This window comes from Anopheles gambiae, chromosome 2 (genome assembly GCF_943734735.2).
Source record: "Anopheles gambiae chromosome 2, idAnoGambNW_F1_1, whole genome shotgun sequence".
Classification (NCBI taxonomy): Eukaryota; Metazoa; Arthropoda; class Insecta; order Diptera; family Culicidae; genus Anopheles; species Anopheles gambiae.
Window position 1 is genome coordinate 51,543,359 of NC_064601.1, and position 15,844 is coordinate 51,559,202.

Below are 15,844 nucleotides of genomic sequence, written 5' to 3' on the forward strand. Positions count from 1 at the left end.
ATTAATGTACTTTCAATTTGAAAGAAGCAACCGTCACTAAGGTAGAAAGATGGCGACCAGCGTTCTTTGTTCTATTCTTCCGCCTTTCATCATCTCATCTCTTCCTCCGAGTTTTTACTGTCGTGTCTTGAGTTATTTATGTGATAAAATCGATTAAAAATGTGTTGCCGGATAATCCCCCGGGAAGGTACTGCTGGAAGTCATACACACACACACACTTTAAATCTTGTTGAATGCAGCAATATCCACACTTTGCACGTAATCCTCAATCTTTTCAATCTCCTCCTGCAGCCAGTCGACGGAAATCTTGTCGTCCTCGATAACGCACGACATCTGCAGCTTGTGGATGCCGTACGCCAGCGGCACCAGCTTGGCCGCACCGAGCAACAGTCCATCGGCGCTGATTTTCCGCACCTCCTGCTCCATCACCTTCATGTCGGTTTCATCGTCCCATGGCTTGATGTCGAGGATAACGTTCGACTTAGCGATCAGGGCCGGCTTCTTCGACTTCTTCGCCGCGTACTCAGCCAGACGCTTTTCGCGCAACTCGGCTGCCGCCTTGTCCTCATCCTCATCCTCCGAACCGAACAGATCGACATCGTCGTCGTCGTCTTCCGCTTCGGCCTTCTTGGCGAGGGCGGCAGGCTTGGTCGCGGCGGCAGCGGGTTTGGCGGGGGCGGCCGATTTGCCACTGCCCGATTCGAGCGATCGAACGCGCTCGTGCAGGTCAATCACAAGGTTGTTCAGTCCATCAATAATCGAGCGAAGCTTCTCGTTTTCCTTCTCCACCGAGGACAAACGATCCAGCAACTCGGCTCCGGGGCTAGCTGCCAATGCGGCAATACCATCCATCTGAAGGGAGATATGCATTAGAATATTGTAGTAGAATTTATGTAGGAAATTACTATATCAAGTTCGAGCGTTTACACCTACCCGTTCGAGGGAATTTTTGATGTGTTGCCGGGCTTTCGAAATTTCCGATGCCAAAGTGCACTGAGATGGAACGGAGTTGATCTGCAAAACAATGAGATAACGGTAATGAGTACAAGCCAACGGAACAAATCCTAGAAAAATCAAGCGTGATAATTAAAACAAAGGTGCTGAAACAAAACAAAAACCATTTTATGGTGCTAACTATATACTAACTAGAAAACGAAAGAAAGAGAGAAAGAACGAAAAACAAACTGTCCACAGCCCAGCCGTTTCATCAGCGGCTTATAACGGGGTTTGTTCACCCCCGTCGGTCTCGACAAAAAAACTAAACGGATTCACATAAATCACACCAGGGAAACAACATATGTACAAAGATGGTCAAACTCTACTAAGACAAGACTAGCAAAGAATACTGAAGATCAAATCGAAATTAACGAAACAAGCATAGGTAGAACCGAAGCACAACTGGCCAGCCACAAAAAAAGAACCAAAGAAAACGCAACCAGCCCAACACTCGACCAATGTCCAGTCTGGGGCAAAACACAACGACCACACAACACACGCCGCAGAACCACCTTGTTCAATTCCTCCGTTATGTTGTCGCACAGCTTATGGGCCAGATTCTCCTTCTCCTTCTGGTTCTTGGCGTTCTGCTGCTGCACGGTCTCCTGATACTTATTATCGTTGTCTTGCACCGACGATGGATCTTCCTGCGACTTGGACTTCTTGGATTTCTTCGACTTCTTCTTGCCCGTTTCCTTCTGCACCTCGGCCGGCTCGGCGACGAGTGGTTGGGGCTCTGGCACTGCATCCGTGCTAGCTGCCTTCTCGGAAGACTCGGTATCGGTTGGAGTACTTTCTTTCTTGCCCTTGTTCTTCTTCTTTTTGTCCTTTTTCGATTTCGGCGCATCTGCTGCCGCCGCCGGTGGCGGTGAAGATTCGACCGACGCAACGTCCATCTTTCTCGGCTGACCTTGCTGCTGTTGCCGCTGCTGTTGCTGCTGTGTCTGTTGCGGTGCGGCAGCGTTTCCTCCCTTTTTCGGCTGTTCTATTTTTGATCCTGCCGCCACTCCATCGGACGACTCCATCTTCCCCGCAGCGGAAAGCTTGCATACAATTTAGGGGTGGGTGGGTTAGTGGTTTAAAATATTGGCAATGAACGACAAACGCGACAATTGTTACCGAGTGTTTTGCTTTAGGGGCACAAGTGTGCTGTTCAGCACTAGAACGTTTTCAAATTCCTGCGGAAAACCAAACACTTTACGCAAACCGTTTTACCTACCTTAGACATGTACTCGTGGTATGCCTTCTCAGCCGCGTCCATCGTGGATTTCTCCGTCCACAGTTTCTCGTGTGCCATTGCTGCAGCAGCCATTTTGCGCTTTTATTAATAGTCTCTCTGTCGGAAGCGAAAAGCAAAATGAAGAATGGTTACTACCAGCGCTTGATACGAGACCAGCACGAGTCGAAGCCCTGCGATTCGGTACCCCTTCCCCGGTGGGCTTTGCTGACCTCTAGCCAGTCCTTGTGGCAGAAAACGTGCAGAATTTGTGCAACAATTTGCTGGCGGTTCCACTTTCTAACCACACATTCGCCCATACGCATTTCGGGGGGCGATGGATCGATGTAACGATGTGCATGATTTACTTACCACGGTACGATGCCACGAAAACAGATCTTATTCACAAACGAACAAGAATCGCTGCAACGACGACTAGTGCGAAGCGCAAAAGGGGAAAAATCAATAAATTCCACACCGAAGACGAGTGCCGGAGCTCGATTTTTTGTGGATTTCGACACGCGTTATTTTTGCTGACAGAACCGCGGCACGTATGTCATGTTGACGTCTGGCTCAGCATCGGGCGATGCTCGATTATTCGTGTCCGTTTTTTATCCAGTTTGTTTGAATAAAATCGCATTACATAATACAGGCGGTCCCCGAGATACACGGTTAATGGGGACCGAAAACGTCCACAAAATACCGCGTATCTCGAATTTCCGCGTAAGTCGAATCTCTTGATTTCCAGCTAAAATATCACTAATTTTCGTGTAATTTTGCAAGTAGGGGGTAGTTTTAGCCTCGTTATGAATTATTTGAGGTGATTCTGACTGAATATAACAGTTTTAATCCTTTTGAAATAGTTTTTAAAATTCCATCGAAACGGAAATTATTTGGCAATTTACAATTGATGTGTCAAATCAGTACAATTTGCTCAAAGAACTGTCAAATTTAGAAAACCGCGTATCTCCGAATCCGCGTATAAGAGGTACCGTGTATCTCGGGGACCGCCTGTAATGAAATTACAGTCTGTTTCGCTCATCAAAATATAATCATATTTTTTCCTATTGAAATTGTGTAAATAAAAATATACCCTCTTCAAACGATGCTCTGTTTAAAATCTGAACTCAAGGCTGGCAACACTGCACGTACTGCTTGTCAAAACTAAAATCCAAACAACAACTGCCAGCGCTTCAAAAAATTGCGATAAGCAGTGCGCCAAAACGCCACCAACGAATCATGTTTAACGCATTAAAGGACCAGGCAGTGGAAATCGACACCAAGCTCAAAACACTGCGCAAACAGTGCACCACTTTCGCCATCGGGTACGTGGAAAAGGACGAGCTGAGGCAGCACACGGTGCGGGAAGCGATAACGGCCGCCAGGGCCGAGTTGCGTGATTGTACGGCGGACTGTGACAGCTTGGCCGAACAAACGCACTCACTTTTCTCACTGTTGACAGTGGCCGATAAAGCGGCAGACGAAATTTACGATTCTCTTATCAAGCTGTACCACAAGCAAGGCGTAAAGGTGCCTCCGATCGAGCTAGAGAACATAGCGATAGGATTCCCTGCCCACCTGCTTCCCGTGCCCGAGCCGGACGTATCGGAAGCAGATTCCGCCACTGCAGCGGCGAACGACGACGAACAGGAGGAACACAACCACGGTGGAAGTGAGTGTGATTCGGAAGAGTTTGTTTCGGAAATCTTCATCACCAGACCGCCCGGCGAGGAAGGGCTTGCGCCGGAAACGCCGATGATCAAGAGTAGAAAACGATTATTTTAACCGCACACGCTACGCAACCCGGGCATCCATTCATCCGTTCATTTTTACTGGCACCATGGCAACAATACCGGCAGTGAGTAGAATTTCTTCCCGGCTTATCCGTATTCTGGGCTGCAATCCCAGCCCAATGACGCTGCAAGGGACCAATACATATCTCATCGGCAGTGGCAAAAGGTAATTACGCAGTTCTCTGGCAGCTCTCGTAACAGCGTGCTTATCGTGGCTTCCCTTTTCCATCCACCATAGGCGTATTCTGCTGGACACTGGGGACGCGAACGTGAAGGAATACATTGGCCATCTGCAAAAAGTGTTGATGGACGAACGAGTCCTGATCAACGACATTATCATCTCGCACTGGCACCACGACCATGTGGGCGGGGTAGATGATATATTGGAAGTGATCGACAATAAAGGTAATCGCGGTCCGGGCCCAGTACAAGCGTCCATGAATCATTCCACTTACAAGTCCACCATTATTTATAGATACATGCAACGTTTGGAAATTTCCTCGCACGGATGCTCCAGAACCGGAGGTAAAGCATGCTACGCTGAAGGAGCTGAAAGACGGACAAATATTCACGACCGAGGGTGCAACGCTGAAGGTGATCCACACACCGGGCCACACGACGGATCATGTTGTGCTGGTGCTGCAGGAGGACAACTCGCTATTTAGTGCCGATTGCATCCTGGGAGAGGGCACCACGGTGTTCGAGGATCTGTACCTGTACATGAAAAGTCTCGAAACGATTTTGAACGCTAACCCCACCGTTATATATCCAGGGCATGGTAACATCATAAATGTAGGTTTCGCAGTGCTGGCGTCGATCGATCACACGATTCGCTGTAGGTCGGTGCTCTAATGCCTTTCTGATCGATTTTTGCAGGATCCAGCCGAACGTGTGACGGAATACATCAATCATCGAAATCATCGCGAGAAGCAAATCTTCGCCGTGTTCGAGGCCAATCCGGACAAGCAGTACAACGAGATGGACATTGTGCGAACGGTGTACAAGGAAACGCCGGAACAGCTGTGGGCTGCGGCGGCGTACAATGTAAACCATCACCTGAAGAAGCTGACCGTCGAAGGCAAACTGCTCGAGTGCGTGGACAGTGAGGGTGGCAATAGCTGGAAGTACGTTCCGGCACCTTCCCTATAATCGGTTGCCATTAGGACGGTGTGGTAAATAAACTAGTTACGGTAGCGGTCCTGTTTGTTTTAATGCAAAATCCGTCTTAGATTTCTTTCTCCCCGAACGGTGGTAAATGGCAGAAGAGGGTAAAAGTTATTTTTATTTATTATTCATTCGTTTATATAGTAAGTTAACTTATTTTTTGGCCTATTAACCTTGAAGTACCTAGCAAAGTACAACTCTGCAGTAAATACAGTTTGTTCTGGGGAAGACCGGGTGAGGGAACAGGAATAAAATAGGGAGGAAAAGTGGAGCTACACAAACGCTCGGTTGGGCGGTTGATCATGTGGGCATGTTGGCAACAATAACGGTTGTGCGATAGTACAAGTGGCATTGTCGCAAACCCGGCACAGAAAGGGAAGAAAAATGGTAGGGGAAGGAAGCTTGTTGTTGCTGTTGCTGTTGCTATTGCACAATGCAGCAGCACGATCGCCCTTCCAGCTCGCTCCGCAAGTGATCTTCCACGGTTACGGTCGGCAGCTGCTGGTCCTGCCGGTAGGAGGAGGAGGAGGATGTATCAATTTTTGGCACCATTCCGGACGGATTCGATTTCCTCCTTGATGAGTTCGATCTTTTCGGCGTAATTTTTCTGGATTTCCTGGAATTTGATGAAGAAGAATCCTTTGAATGAAAGTTTGTTTGAGAAGATTTGGTCATTAGAAACATGATCGATGAGATATGGGGAAGAATGAAAAAGAAGAAGAAAAAAGAACGGGACACGTAAAGCCACAATATGACACAATATGACACAAGCACACAGAAATCGGACGATCGGACAGATTTACAATCCCAAACAGTACACACCACGTGGACAATAATCATACACTATGTACTACAACTACTGGTACTACTACTACTACTACAGCTGTCACTACTGTTGCCGAGAGTCTTCATTACACTTTGTACAACAGCACGAACACCACTGCAGTGCAAACTACGGCCAAGGATTGAAACTACGACTGGGACACAACGGACAGAAAAGGAACGGAATAAAATGGTGGTGGTGGTGGTGGTGGTGGTGGTGGTGGTGGTTTTGGGATGCAATGAAACCGGATGCGGAACTTGCGGAACGCGCACTTGAACAGCCACATTACCTCACTTTCTTTGCGTGTGTGGAGTGTTGTTATCGTAAGATATTGTACTAAAACTATATAATAAGATATTAAGAACGTAAGCGAGTAGTGCAAGAATGATTTAGTGGGCGCACGGGTGATAATAGAGAGAGAGAGAGTGACACACACACACACGTCCGTTGATATAGTTTGGTCAGTGGTTTGAATCATTTCTTTGTATGTGCAGTTTTTTTCAAGCATGGAAAATCAATCCCAGCTCGATCCGCCGTTTTCTGAAAAGTGTGAAGAAAAAGAAGGATAAATAATAACACATTTAACATAGAGTGTGTGATCTTCTTAAAAAAGCGGGTATGTTTTTTTTCCATTCGGGGTTTCGAGTTTCGTTCGCTGTTGGCATTTGGTTTTGGTCGAAATAATTTTGGGTTTTTGGATCAGATTCTTTTAAAATTGTTACCAAATATATAGTTCGTAAATGTTACATTAACAACTGTGTAGGCAACAGCTTGCAAAGGAAAGACTACGAATCCGTGCTACGATAGACGGAAGCAAGCGTATTTTCTAATGCTTTATCCGTTATATTTCGTTTGGTTATAATTTGATGTAATATATGTGAATGATTATGGTACAGCAATGAATCGACGGTATGCAACCCAAAACCCTCTTTTCTACATAGTTTGGAAAACCTTAAACGATAAATAGAGCAACAAGATGGACAAGAGATACACTAATGCAATACACACATAATGAAACGAACTCAATAAATAGTACAATAATGAACAAATAAATTTACAACATGTCATTTACAACAGTGTACAAATAACAGGGGAGGTTCCCTTGGTACAGTCCTCAACTCGAACGACTCAATAACAAGCCCGTCATGGGTTCAAGCCTAGAATGGACCGTCTCGCCGTAACAAGGACTTGACTATTCGGCTGCGTGTGGCAATGATTTAATTCTCGAATGCCTGTATAGACCGGCATGTCCGCTAAATAGAAGAAGCAGAAGACAAACAGTAAGGTTTACCTTTTTTGAAAAAAACATATAAATAAAATATTGCATTAAACTTAATGTGCTTTTCCGAGAGAGTATACAAAAGATCAATCAAATTAGTTTAACTATTCTTTAAGCAAGATCGTTGATCGCTCTCAGCATTTTAACAGTTCAAAATTAAAGGATGACGCAGACACCGGCAATATGCCAAAGAAAGCATTCGATACGGTACTGAAAAAATGGCGTAAAATACGGCGTGATACACACACTTCAGTTGCATTCCACACCTGAAGTGCATTAACCAAAATTGAATTTCCTCCTAAAAGATGCAACGCGCGCGCGTGCGTATGAACTGCAGCGACTTGTGAGCCATTTGGGTAGAAATGGTGTAGTGATTGTTGTGGTGGTGTGTAGTATTAGTATTAGTGCTGCTAGTACCACTAGTGCATTGCGTGATGTGAAAGGAATTAGTGGAAAATTTGCCAACGAAAATAGAGAGAGAGAGAGAAAGTATAGAAGAAAAAAAAACACAAGTGCAACAGGGGGTGGCAAGTATACAGCGTTATATGCGGCTACATTATGATTCAGCGCCACGGCGGCCACAGCGGCGCACTACTAACTGGCGACTGGTATAAATACCGCAAACATTGCAGCCGTGCGCAGAACGCCTAACTAACCTTGAAGAGCTCGAGCTGTGTCGTGTACTCTTCCCGCAGATCATTGTACATCTTTTGCGAGACGCTCAGCTTCTTCTCGAGCAGCGTCTGCCGCTCCCGCTCCGCCTTCATCTTGCAGTCAATGTTCTCGAACCGCGTCTGCAGCTGCTCGTGCTCCATGTTGCGGATGTTCAGCATGTCCTTGGTGACCGCCACCACCTCCTTGATGTTTTCGATCTGATTCTGCAGCGCCCGGATCTGCATGTCCTGCGTCTTGACCGTCTTGGTGCGCTCGAACAGCAGCTCCTTCGCCTTGTTCATCACCTCCTCGTGCTTTTCCTTCAGCTTCTTGATCTCGTTCGGGTCCGCCTTGCTGCCACCGGAGTGCGCAATCACTTCGCCCTCCAGCTGGCTCACCTTCGACTTGAGGATGTCGTTCTCGAGCGTCTTCTTCTTCAGCTCGCTCTCCAGATCCTCTATCCGCTCGTTCGAGTTCTTGGTCGGCGACAGCTCACACTCCAGCTGGGTCACCTTCGCCCGCAGGATGTCGCTCTCGATCACGCGCTTCTTCAGCTCGTTCTCCAGCTCGCTGATGCGATCGGTCGATTCCTGCGTGGTGGTCGGTTCGTCCTCCGCCTGGTTCAGCTTCGATTTGAGAATGTCGTTCTGGATCTTCAGATTGCGGATCTCCTTCTGCAGCTCCTCGATCTTCTCGTTGGCCGGGCTGTCCGCCAGCGGTACGCGCTCTAGCTGCTCCACCTTCGACCGCAGGATGTCGTTCTCGATGTTTTTCTTCTTGAGCTCCTGCTCGAGCGTTTCGATCTTGTAGCTGCTCGCCCCGCTGTGCACCTGTTTGCTCTCCATCTCGGTCAGCTTCGAGCGCAGTATTTGGCTCTCGGTCGTGCTCTTCTTCAGCCCCTTGCGCAGCTCCTCGATCTGCTCGCTGTTCGAGTCCTGCGTGGCCGTCGACTCCTTCTCAAACATCTGCATCTTCGCCCGCAGCATGTTGCCCTCGGTGGTGCTTTTCTTCAGCCCCTTCTCCAGCTCCTCGATCCGCTCGGTCGATTCTTCGTCCTCGCGCGTCGCCGCATCGCTCTCTAGCTGGCTCACCTTCGCCCGCAGAATGTCCGCCTCGATCTGGTACTTCTTGACCTGCTTCTCCAGATCGCGCATCCGCTCGTTGGCTTCCTGTGCGTTCGAGGGCGTGTTTTCGAACTGCTTCAGCTTCGAGCGCAGTATATCGCTCTCAATGTTCTTCTTCTTCAGCTCGCGCTCCAGCTCACCGTTGCGCTCGGACGCTTCCGAGTCACCCTCCAGCTCCTTCACCTTCTCGCGCAGCACCACACTCTCGGTGCGCTGCAGGCCGCGCACCAGCTCGTCCAGCTTCTCCTGCGCTTCCGGTGTCTGCGGCTCACTCTCGACCTCCGTCAGCTTGCCCCGCAGTATACCGTTCTCGATGATGCGCTTCTTCAGCTCCTTCTCGAGCTGCTTCACACGCTCGGTCAGGTCGAGCGAGGCCTGTGGGTTCGTTTCGGCCTGCGACAGCTTCGAGCGCAGTATGTCCAGCTCCATCGTCTTGCGCTTCAGCTCCTTCTCCAGGATTTCGATCTTTTCGTTAGAGGCCGCATTGTTCGAGGGCACCTGCTCGAGCTTCCCGACCTTCGCCCGCAGGATATCACACTCGATCGTCTTTTTCTTCAGATCCTTGTCAAGATTGTTTTTCTTATCCTTCAGATCCTCGAGCTCCGTCTCGAGGCGGTTGATTTTGCTGAGAAAGTCCTTCTCCAACCACGCATCGAAGTTGCTCATATCGTCCAGGTCCGACATTTTGTCTGCCGTTTTGTGTTGAAGTTGAAGCCGCACGCACCCGGCACCCGGTTTCGGTTTCGGTTAAAGTCACTTAACACGCCTACACACACGCACACACACGACCGACGTGGCAACCCACGGCGCGACACGAAAGCACTAGAATTCACGAAGCAAAAGCGCACAACTATTTCAAATGCTACGATTAATTATACCACGCTCAACACCGTCCCGCACCGAACCGGCTCCCTCTGATGTCCGCCCTTTTGGGAAATGGGAAGGCAGCGTGGCGTAGCGAAATTCTTTAGCGACCACTCACTGCCGCAACACGCAACGAAATTGGCGAAAATCCACCGCAGACCGAAATTCCTTCTGCCTGCACTGTTGGGCTCACTTCAGCTCTCGCATGCGGATACGAGGAACAGGATCAGTATTTTGGGGCGATCTAGCGATAACTAACACGCTGATCGCAACGGTTTGTTTTTTTTTCTTTCTTCTTGTCGTCCTCCAGGGACCGTCTTAGCTTCAAGTATGGAATTTTCACCTTTACCCTCCCCTTAGTGAACTATCACACGACACACCGGTACACCGTGCTTACAGAAACGTCCAGCTAAACCGACAAACATCCGCCAACTGGTTCGGGATCGGTTCTTGCCGTTTCGTCCGACCCGGCTGCTTGCCGACACGATATTTGAGGCCAACGGTCGGACGCGCCTGCGTATCTGCCACCTGTAGCCGACCGATTTCGCACCGCGTACGATCGCACTGCACAGATCGTCGGAGTGTCTTCTACCGCGGTGCGGTATTTCCGCTCTCCTGTACGCAACGGACGCCGGCGGGGAGCCAAAAGCAGGAGTACAAACACTACTGCTACTACTACTACTACCCAATGCCCCAGAACCTACCGCGCACCGAATTGAGAAACGTACGCGCGCGCTGAGAATGCTGAATAAATTTTGCTCCCCGAAATGAAAATCTATTTTTGCCACATGGGTCCGAGACATCACATTGCCTGCTGACTTCGTCGGCCGTTCGAAGACAATTTGCCGGTAGTAACGGCGGCACGGACCACCCTCGGGCACTTCATTCACCCTCCCCGCGGAAAAACAAACGCACCTTCATGACGGATTTTCTCACCGTACGCACCCATCATGCTGTCGTGTTTTTGTATCTTGCAAGGATCGCGAAGATCATCCCCGATCAACTGCGCTCTGCAACAATACTATACTTTTTATGCACCGGCATACCTTCCTTGTTTCATTTCCTGCCGACAGACCTGTTAACGGTGCAGCCGACCATTCAAGATGCGTTTGTTCCATTTCCAGCTACGCAAGCCATGCTCCGGAAACCTTTCATCGAGATGCATTTAGCTGCATCCACGATACGGCAATCAATTGCATTCTTTAACTCCCTCATGCTCCTCTCCGAAAGCGGAATTGTGGGATCACCTGTGGATGTGGAGTGATAGGTACTGTGTGTATGTGTGTGTGTGTAAAAAGGGGTTCTTTTTGGCTATAAATTGAGTTGCACCACAACCATTAATGCGTATTCTAACGAGCTGAGGAATCCGTTGGACTGTGGCTTTTACACGGTCGTTTCTCCGCGCTCGGGGTATTGTGTACTGTGGTCCAACCCGCCCGCCGGCTTGAGTGGTACCGTAGGCGCACGGTTATTTATAGGAAAAACGCACCATCCACCTTCTATGGGCGGGGGGGTTTTTTGGATGATTCGTTCCTGTTGAACGTGGTCGTGTCGTAAGAGCAAGACATGAGAAATCCGGAGCAAAACCCGGTCGTTACCAGAGGGAACGCAACCAACCAACCAACACCACTACCACTACCACCGGCAGAGTTCGGGGGGTTTGAGTTGCTCTCTTTTGGGATTTAGAAGATAAACACACTCACACGTACGGGACACTTTTCATTAACAGGAAAAGAACATTTAAGCAGTTTTGAGCGTGTCCTTCATGAACGCTTTATGAAGCGTGTGTGTGTGTGCTGCCACAAGTGTTAACGGTACCGGCGATCACGTGCTTGCTGTACTGCAAGCTGAACACATGCAATAGAAGGAACCGCCGAATGATCAGGACGAACGATTGGCCAACGGAAAATAAGGTGCAACCAACAAGCAGCCGTACCAACAAGTAGCATCGTACATTGTACGATCGTACCGAGGTTTGCATCACTGCAATAGACAGCAATTGGGAAATTGGTCTGTCTTTCTTGGGTTCTAACCCACAGGGGCTGGAAAACCATTCCCGGAGCGATCCATCATGAACATGTCGGGCCAGATGCTTGTAAACAATCGATCATTGCTCGGCCCCAACGTGTACGGGCAAAATGGATCGCCGTTAAATCCAACGCACATTGCCAGTTTAAAAACGGGTACGGGGTCCCCAAAGACCGATTGATCACAGAGTTGTGTCGTTTCCGGGTCAAGAATCTTGAAGAGAGATGTTTTTCTTACGTCTCCCAATTTAAAAAAAAATAGACCTAACATGACGACTTCCAACCTGCACGGCGTGTGCGAGACAGTTTTAGTGGTCGTTCAAAGGGCATGTCTCCGTTTTCGAGAGGCAGTTCGCTTAAATAGGGCAGTGGTGCAGTAGGTAAAAATAACACCCGATTGTAGGTGGGCCGGTACGGTCGTGCTGTATGCTTATAAACAACACCGGCTTGCAGATTGCATTTTCTGTCTGTGTGTGTTTGTTTTTTTGTTGGAAGAGCAAGAATTTGTCCAACGAAACGCTTAGGCGCGAGGGAAGAAAATGCGTAATAGTTAAATCATTCGTATATTTATTTTTGATCTCATTCGAGTTGGTTCTAAGATCGATGGAGAAGATTAATCATCCCTTTGGATGCTGATGCTTTGCAATTACTCGCAAACGAGGAACGAAGGCGCGACAAAATTGGTTATTAATTTAACACCGCATGGGCCAACGCTCAAGATTGTGGTGTAAAGCAAACAACTTCAATTGCAAGAGTAAACTAAATCGTAATTTGAAATCTCTTGACTCAAGCGAAGGCACACTCATCGCTGTAGATCACTAACACCTTCCCTGATACAAATAATCTGGTTAATGTTTGAAATCTGATTAAATGTCAATGCTGTCGAAAGACTAATAATGACGAAGATTGGACATAAAATTAGAATAATAATGTTCTAAAATGTTGGGCATTAATTTTTTGGGAAAATATAGGCTTCAGATTGTAAAATTGTTAAATCAACTACTTACAATTAGGAATGGGTACGAGCATGGCATCAGTACGAATAATCATTCTTTCTTCTTCATCTGGTTTAGCCAACCACCAACGATGCATTCTGCGGCTCCGAACACATACGAACACCTTCTTTTTGGTTGCGGCCACGAGTTCGACATGCTCTGTCGGTCGGAAAATCAATTCATAATCGCTTCTTTCTAAGTATCGCTGAACAGAAACCCGCTGGGATATTAAGTTACAGTTTTATTTCGGTACTGTTTCACAAGGAAAGAAAAATGCACGCATGTGAAACTCATTAAAAGTATGTAAGAGTAACATGAGTTTGCCTGTTGCCGGTGTGTTGTGAATCAGTGTGAATAGTAATGAATCGAGGTGTTAGCGAGACAGACGCAAAACCAAACTCGAATGGTGCAATAATATTGCTCCGCTCGCCACGAATCGGCACAGCGCCAAATGATCAGATGTTAGAATAAAAGCTTAAAGTATGTGTAGCAAAAATGCTGCTGCTGAAGGCGACGTATGTTGATCGATCGTTGAAAACTGGATCATATGCCGATGATCGGTTGCTTCACCCTCCTGCACACATCCTAACCGTCCAGCTCACCGGCCGCACAGGCATCGCCGTAGTTCTTTCCTCCCTTTTCTTCCGGATTGAGCGTGATCATGTCGTCGATTCGCAGAATCGTGATCGCTGCCTCCGTTGCGAACTTGAGTGATTTGATTTTCGACATTGCCGGCTCGAGCACGCCCGCCTTCTTGTTGTCCTTTACCACACCCTCGATCAGATCCAGCCCGTACCACTTGAGCTGCGCGTGGTCGACGACGGTCTGGCTGGAGTTGTGGTAGGCACGTAGCTTCGCCACCAGGTCCGTCGCATCCTTGGCCGCATTGACGGCCAGCGTTTTCGGGATGACCAGCAGCGATTTGGCAAACTCGGCAATCGCCAGCTGTTCGCGGGAGCTCAGCGAGGTGGCAAAGTTTTCCAGATAGATCGACAGGGCCGCCTCGACGCAGCCACCGCCAGCCACCACCTTCTTACCCTCCAGCACACGCTTCGCCACGCACAGTGCATCGTGAATCGAGCGCTCCATCTCGTCGCAGTAGAAATCGTTCGGACCGCGCAGAATGATGGATGCGGCCGTGCGGGCTTTCGGGCCACGGATCAGAATCAGCTCGTCGTCGCAGATGAACTCCTGCACCACTTCCGCCGCTTCGCCGACGTAGCTGGCGTCGAAGCTTTCCTCACCCTCCATGTTCGTGAGCGAGGTGAGGTACGCGGCACCGGTCGCTTTGGCGATACGCTTCAGATCAGCCTTCTTCACGCGTCGCACGGCCATAGCGCCGGCCTCGACGAAATACTTCAGGCAGAGATCATCAATACCTCCGCTGCACAGCACCACATTAACGCCAGTGGCCAGGATCTTTTCAATCTTCTCCTTCGTGATGTCCAGCTCGCGAGCGCGAATGCCCTCCAGCTTCTCCGGGTCCGTGATCAGCACCTGCACGCCCATTTTCATTTTCGTCTTCTGTAGGGAAAAGTCCAAACAGGCGATCTTCGCATTGACGATCTTTTTGGGCATCTGCTGGGAAGCGATGGTGCAGTTCAAGGCGTACCCCTGCACGAGAATACTTTCGCGCGCCGACTTGCCGTGCGCCTTCAGCACGTTCACTGCCTTAATCGGGTAGGCCGGGTTGCCCTTCGGGTCGAGGATTTTCACTGCCTGTGCTGCGTCCACCACCATCGTGGCGAAAAAGTCCGCATCGGCACCGATGATCTTAGAGCTCATCGATGTTTTCGCCACATTGATCAGTGTTTCGCGTCCCAGATCGTCCACCGGGGCGGTCAGGTGCTCGGAAATGTATTTGCACGCCTCCTTACACGCCAAACGGTAGCCGGCAATGATCGAGGTCGGATGGATCTTCTGTTTCACCAGCTCGTCGGCGTTCTTCAGCAGCTCAGCCGCAATGATTACGACCGAGGTGGTGCCATCGCCGACCTCCTCGTCCTGCAGCTGGGCCAGCTCGCACAGCACCTTGGCAGCCGGATGTTCCACCTCCAGCAGCTTCAAAATGGTAGCCCCATCGTTGGTCACCGTCACGTCGCCGATATCGTCCACCAGCATCTTGTCCAGGCCGACAGGTCCGAGTGAGGATTTCACTATGTTTGCGATTGAGCTTGCGGCCATCACTGCAAAGGGAAAAATACCAGGACGTTAGTGAACTGTTCCTCCGGCCATAAATCTGTTGTCGTACAACATAACCTCACTAATGAAACATGACTCATCCTATGCGAGATAGTCACGGGAAAACAAGGTGGAAAACGGATTAATCGCTCTATTGTTTAATTGCGAGGAATGTTACAATTAATAAAACGGATGAATTGCGGCCGAATCGTGTTATTTGCCTGCTACAGCTTTGAGTAACTTTGCAGCCTATGATAAAAACACGTAGCCGGCAAAAGCGAATATCGAACCATGGACAGTAAAGTGGTATTTTTCTTAGCCAAGAGTACATTTTATGCTTGATCTCATGCTGTGGTACATGATTTCTATCAATTGTCATTGAAGTTTTCCATAAATTCTACAAAAATGTAACATGTGATGCGGAACACCCACGGTCTAGGGAAACAAAGCGATTCCGGCCTACCGACAATACACTTACCATTTTGTGTGCGGACGGGCGCTCCGGACGACCGGTTGCCGGCCAAGGCTAGGGCACTTGCTACAGTGGACATTGTTGGACGATCTGTAGATAAACCGTACGAATCCGAAATCGATGGAAATTGTTTCCGTTATTTAGACGAAAACCACACACGGCTTATTCTGGACAGCGTTTTCTGCAGCACACTTTTTTTTCGACACAACTTGACAGCTGTTTGTCAAAATCGCTTGATTTGACACATTCCGACAAT

At 48.7% G+C, this 15,844-nt stretch overlaps 4 protein-coding genes across 8 annotated transcripts; 1 reads left to right on the forward strand and 3 right to left on the reverse strand.

Moving 5' to 3' along the window:
* Positions 1-199: 199 nt before the first annotated feature.
* On the reverse strand, positions 200-2,837 carry LOC1274080 (probable elongation factor 1-delta). 2 transcript variants are annotated; one of them, XM_061643025.1, is made up of 5 exons: positions 2,585-2,781; positions 2,216-2,332; positions 1,509-2,039; positions 934-1,014; positions 200-852 (listed from the first exon to the last, which is right to left on the reverse strand). In XM_061643025.1, exons 2-5 carry the CDS (start codon positions 2,306-2,308, stop codon positions 220-222), a joined length of 1,338 nt encoding a protein of 445 aa, XP_061499009.1. In that variant the 5' UTR covers positions 2,309-2,332; positions 2,585-2,781; the 3' UTR covers positions 200-219. The 2 variants fall into 2 exon arrangements, with proteins under 2 accessions (XP_061499009.1, XP_313149.3); XM_313149.6 differs by lacking the exon at positions 1,509-2,039 and having other exon boundaries at positions 2,585-2,837.
* Positions 2,838-3,358: 521 nt separating this feature from the next.
* Positions 3,359-5,224, forward strand: LOC1274081 (beta-lactamase-like protein 2 homolog). Its single transcript, XM_313152.5, has 4 exons — positions 3,359-4,171; positions 4,244-4,410; positions 4,481-4,797; positions 4,882-5,224. Exons 1-4 carry the CDS (start codon positions 4,053-4,055, stop codon positions 5,152-5,154), a joined length of 876 nt encoding a protein of 291 aa, XP_313152.3. The 5' UTR covers positions 3,359-4,052; the 3' UTR covers positions 5,155-5,224.
* Positions 5,225-5,274: 50 nt separating this feature from the next.
* On the reverse strand, positions 5,275-10,610 carry LOC1274082 (restin homolog). 4 transcript variants are annotated; one of them, XM_061643024.1, is made up of 3 exons: positions 7,928-10,610; positions 6,431-6,532; positions 5,745-5,785 (listed from the first exon to the last, which is right to left on the reverse strand). In XM_061643024.1, exons 1-2 carry the CDS (start codon positions 9,731-9,733, stop codon positions 6,467-6,469), a joined length of 1,872 nt encoding a protein of 623 aa, XP_061499008.1. In that variant the 5' UTR covers positions 9,734-10,610; the 3' UTR covers positions 5,745-5,785; positions 6,431-6,466. The 4 variants fall into 4 exon arrangements, with proteins under 4 accessions (XP_061499006.1, XP_061499005.1, XP_061499008.1 ...); XM_061643023.1 differs by having other exon boundaries at positions 6,427-6,532; XM_061643022.1 differs by lacking the exon at positions 6,431-6,532 and having other exon boundaries at positions 5,275-5,785.
* Positions 10,611-13,156: 2,546 nt separating this feature from the next.
* Positions 13,157-15,823, reverse strand: LOC1274083 (T-complex protein 1 subunit alpha). The gene is made up of 2 exons (XM_313154.6): positions 15,595-15,823; positions 13,157-15,121 (listed from the first exon to the last, which is right to left on the reverse strand). The coding sequence occupies exons 1-2, from the start codon at positions 15,665-15,667 to the stop codon at positions 13,521-13,523; spliced, it is 1,674 nt and encodes a 557-aa protein (XP_313154.4). The 5' UTR covers positions 15,668-15,823; the 3' UTR covers positions 13,157-13,520.
* Between the last annotated feature and the right edge of the window lie 21 nt (positions 15,824-15,844).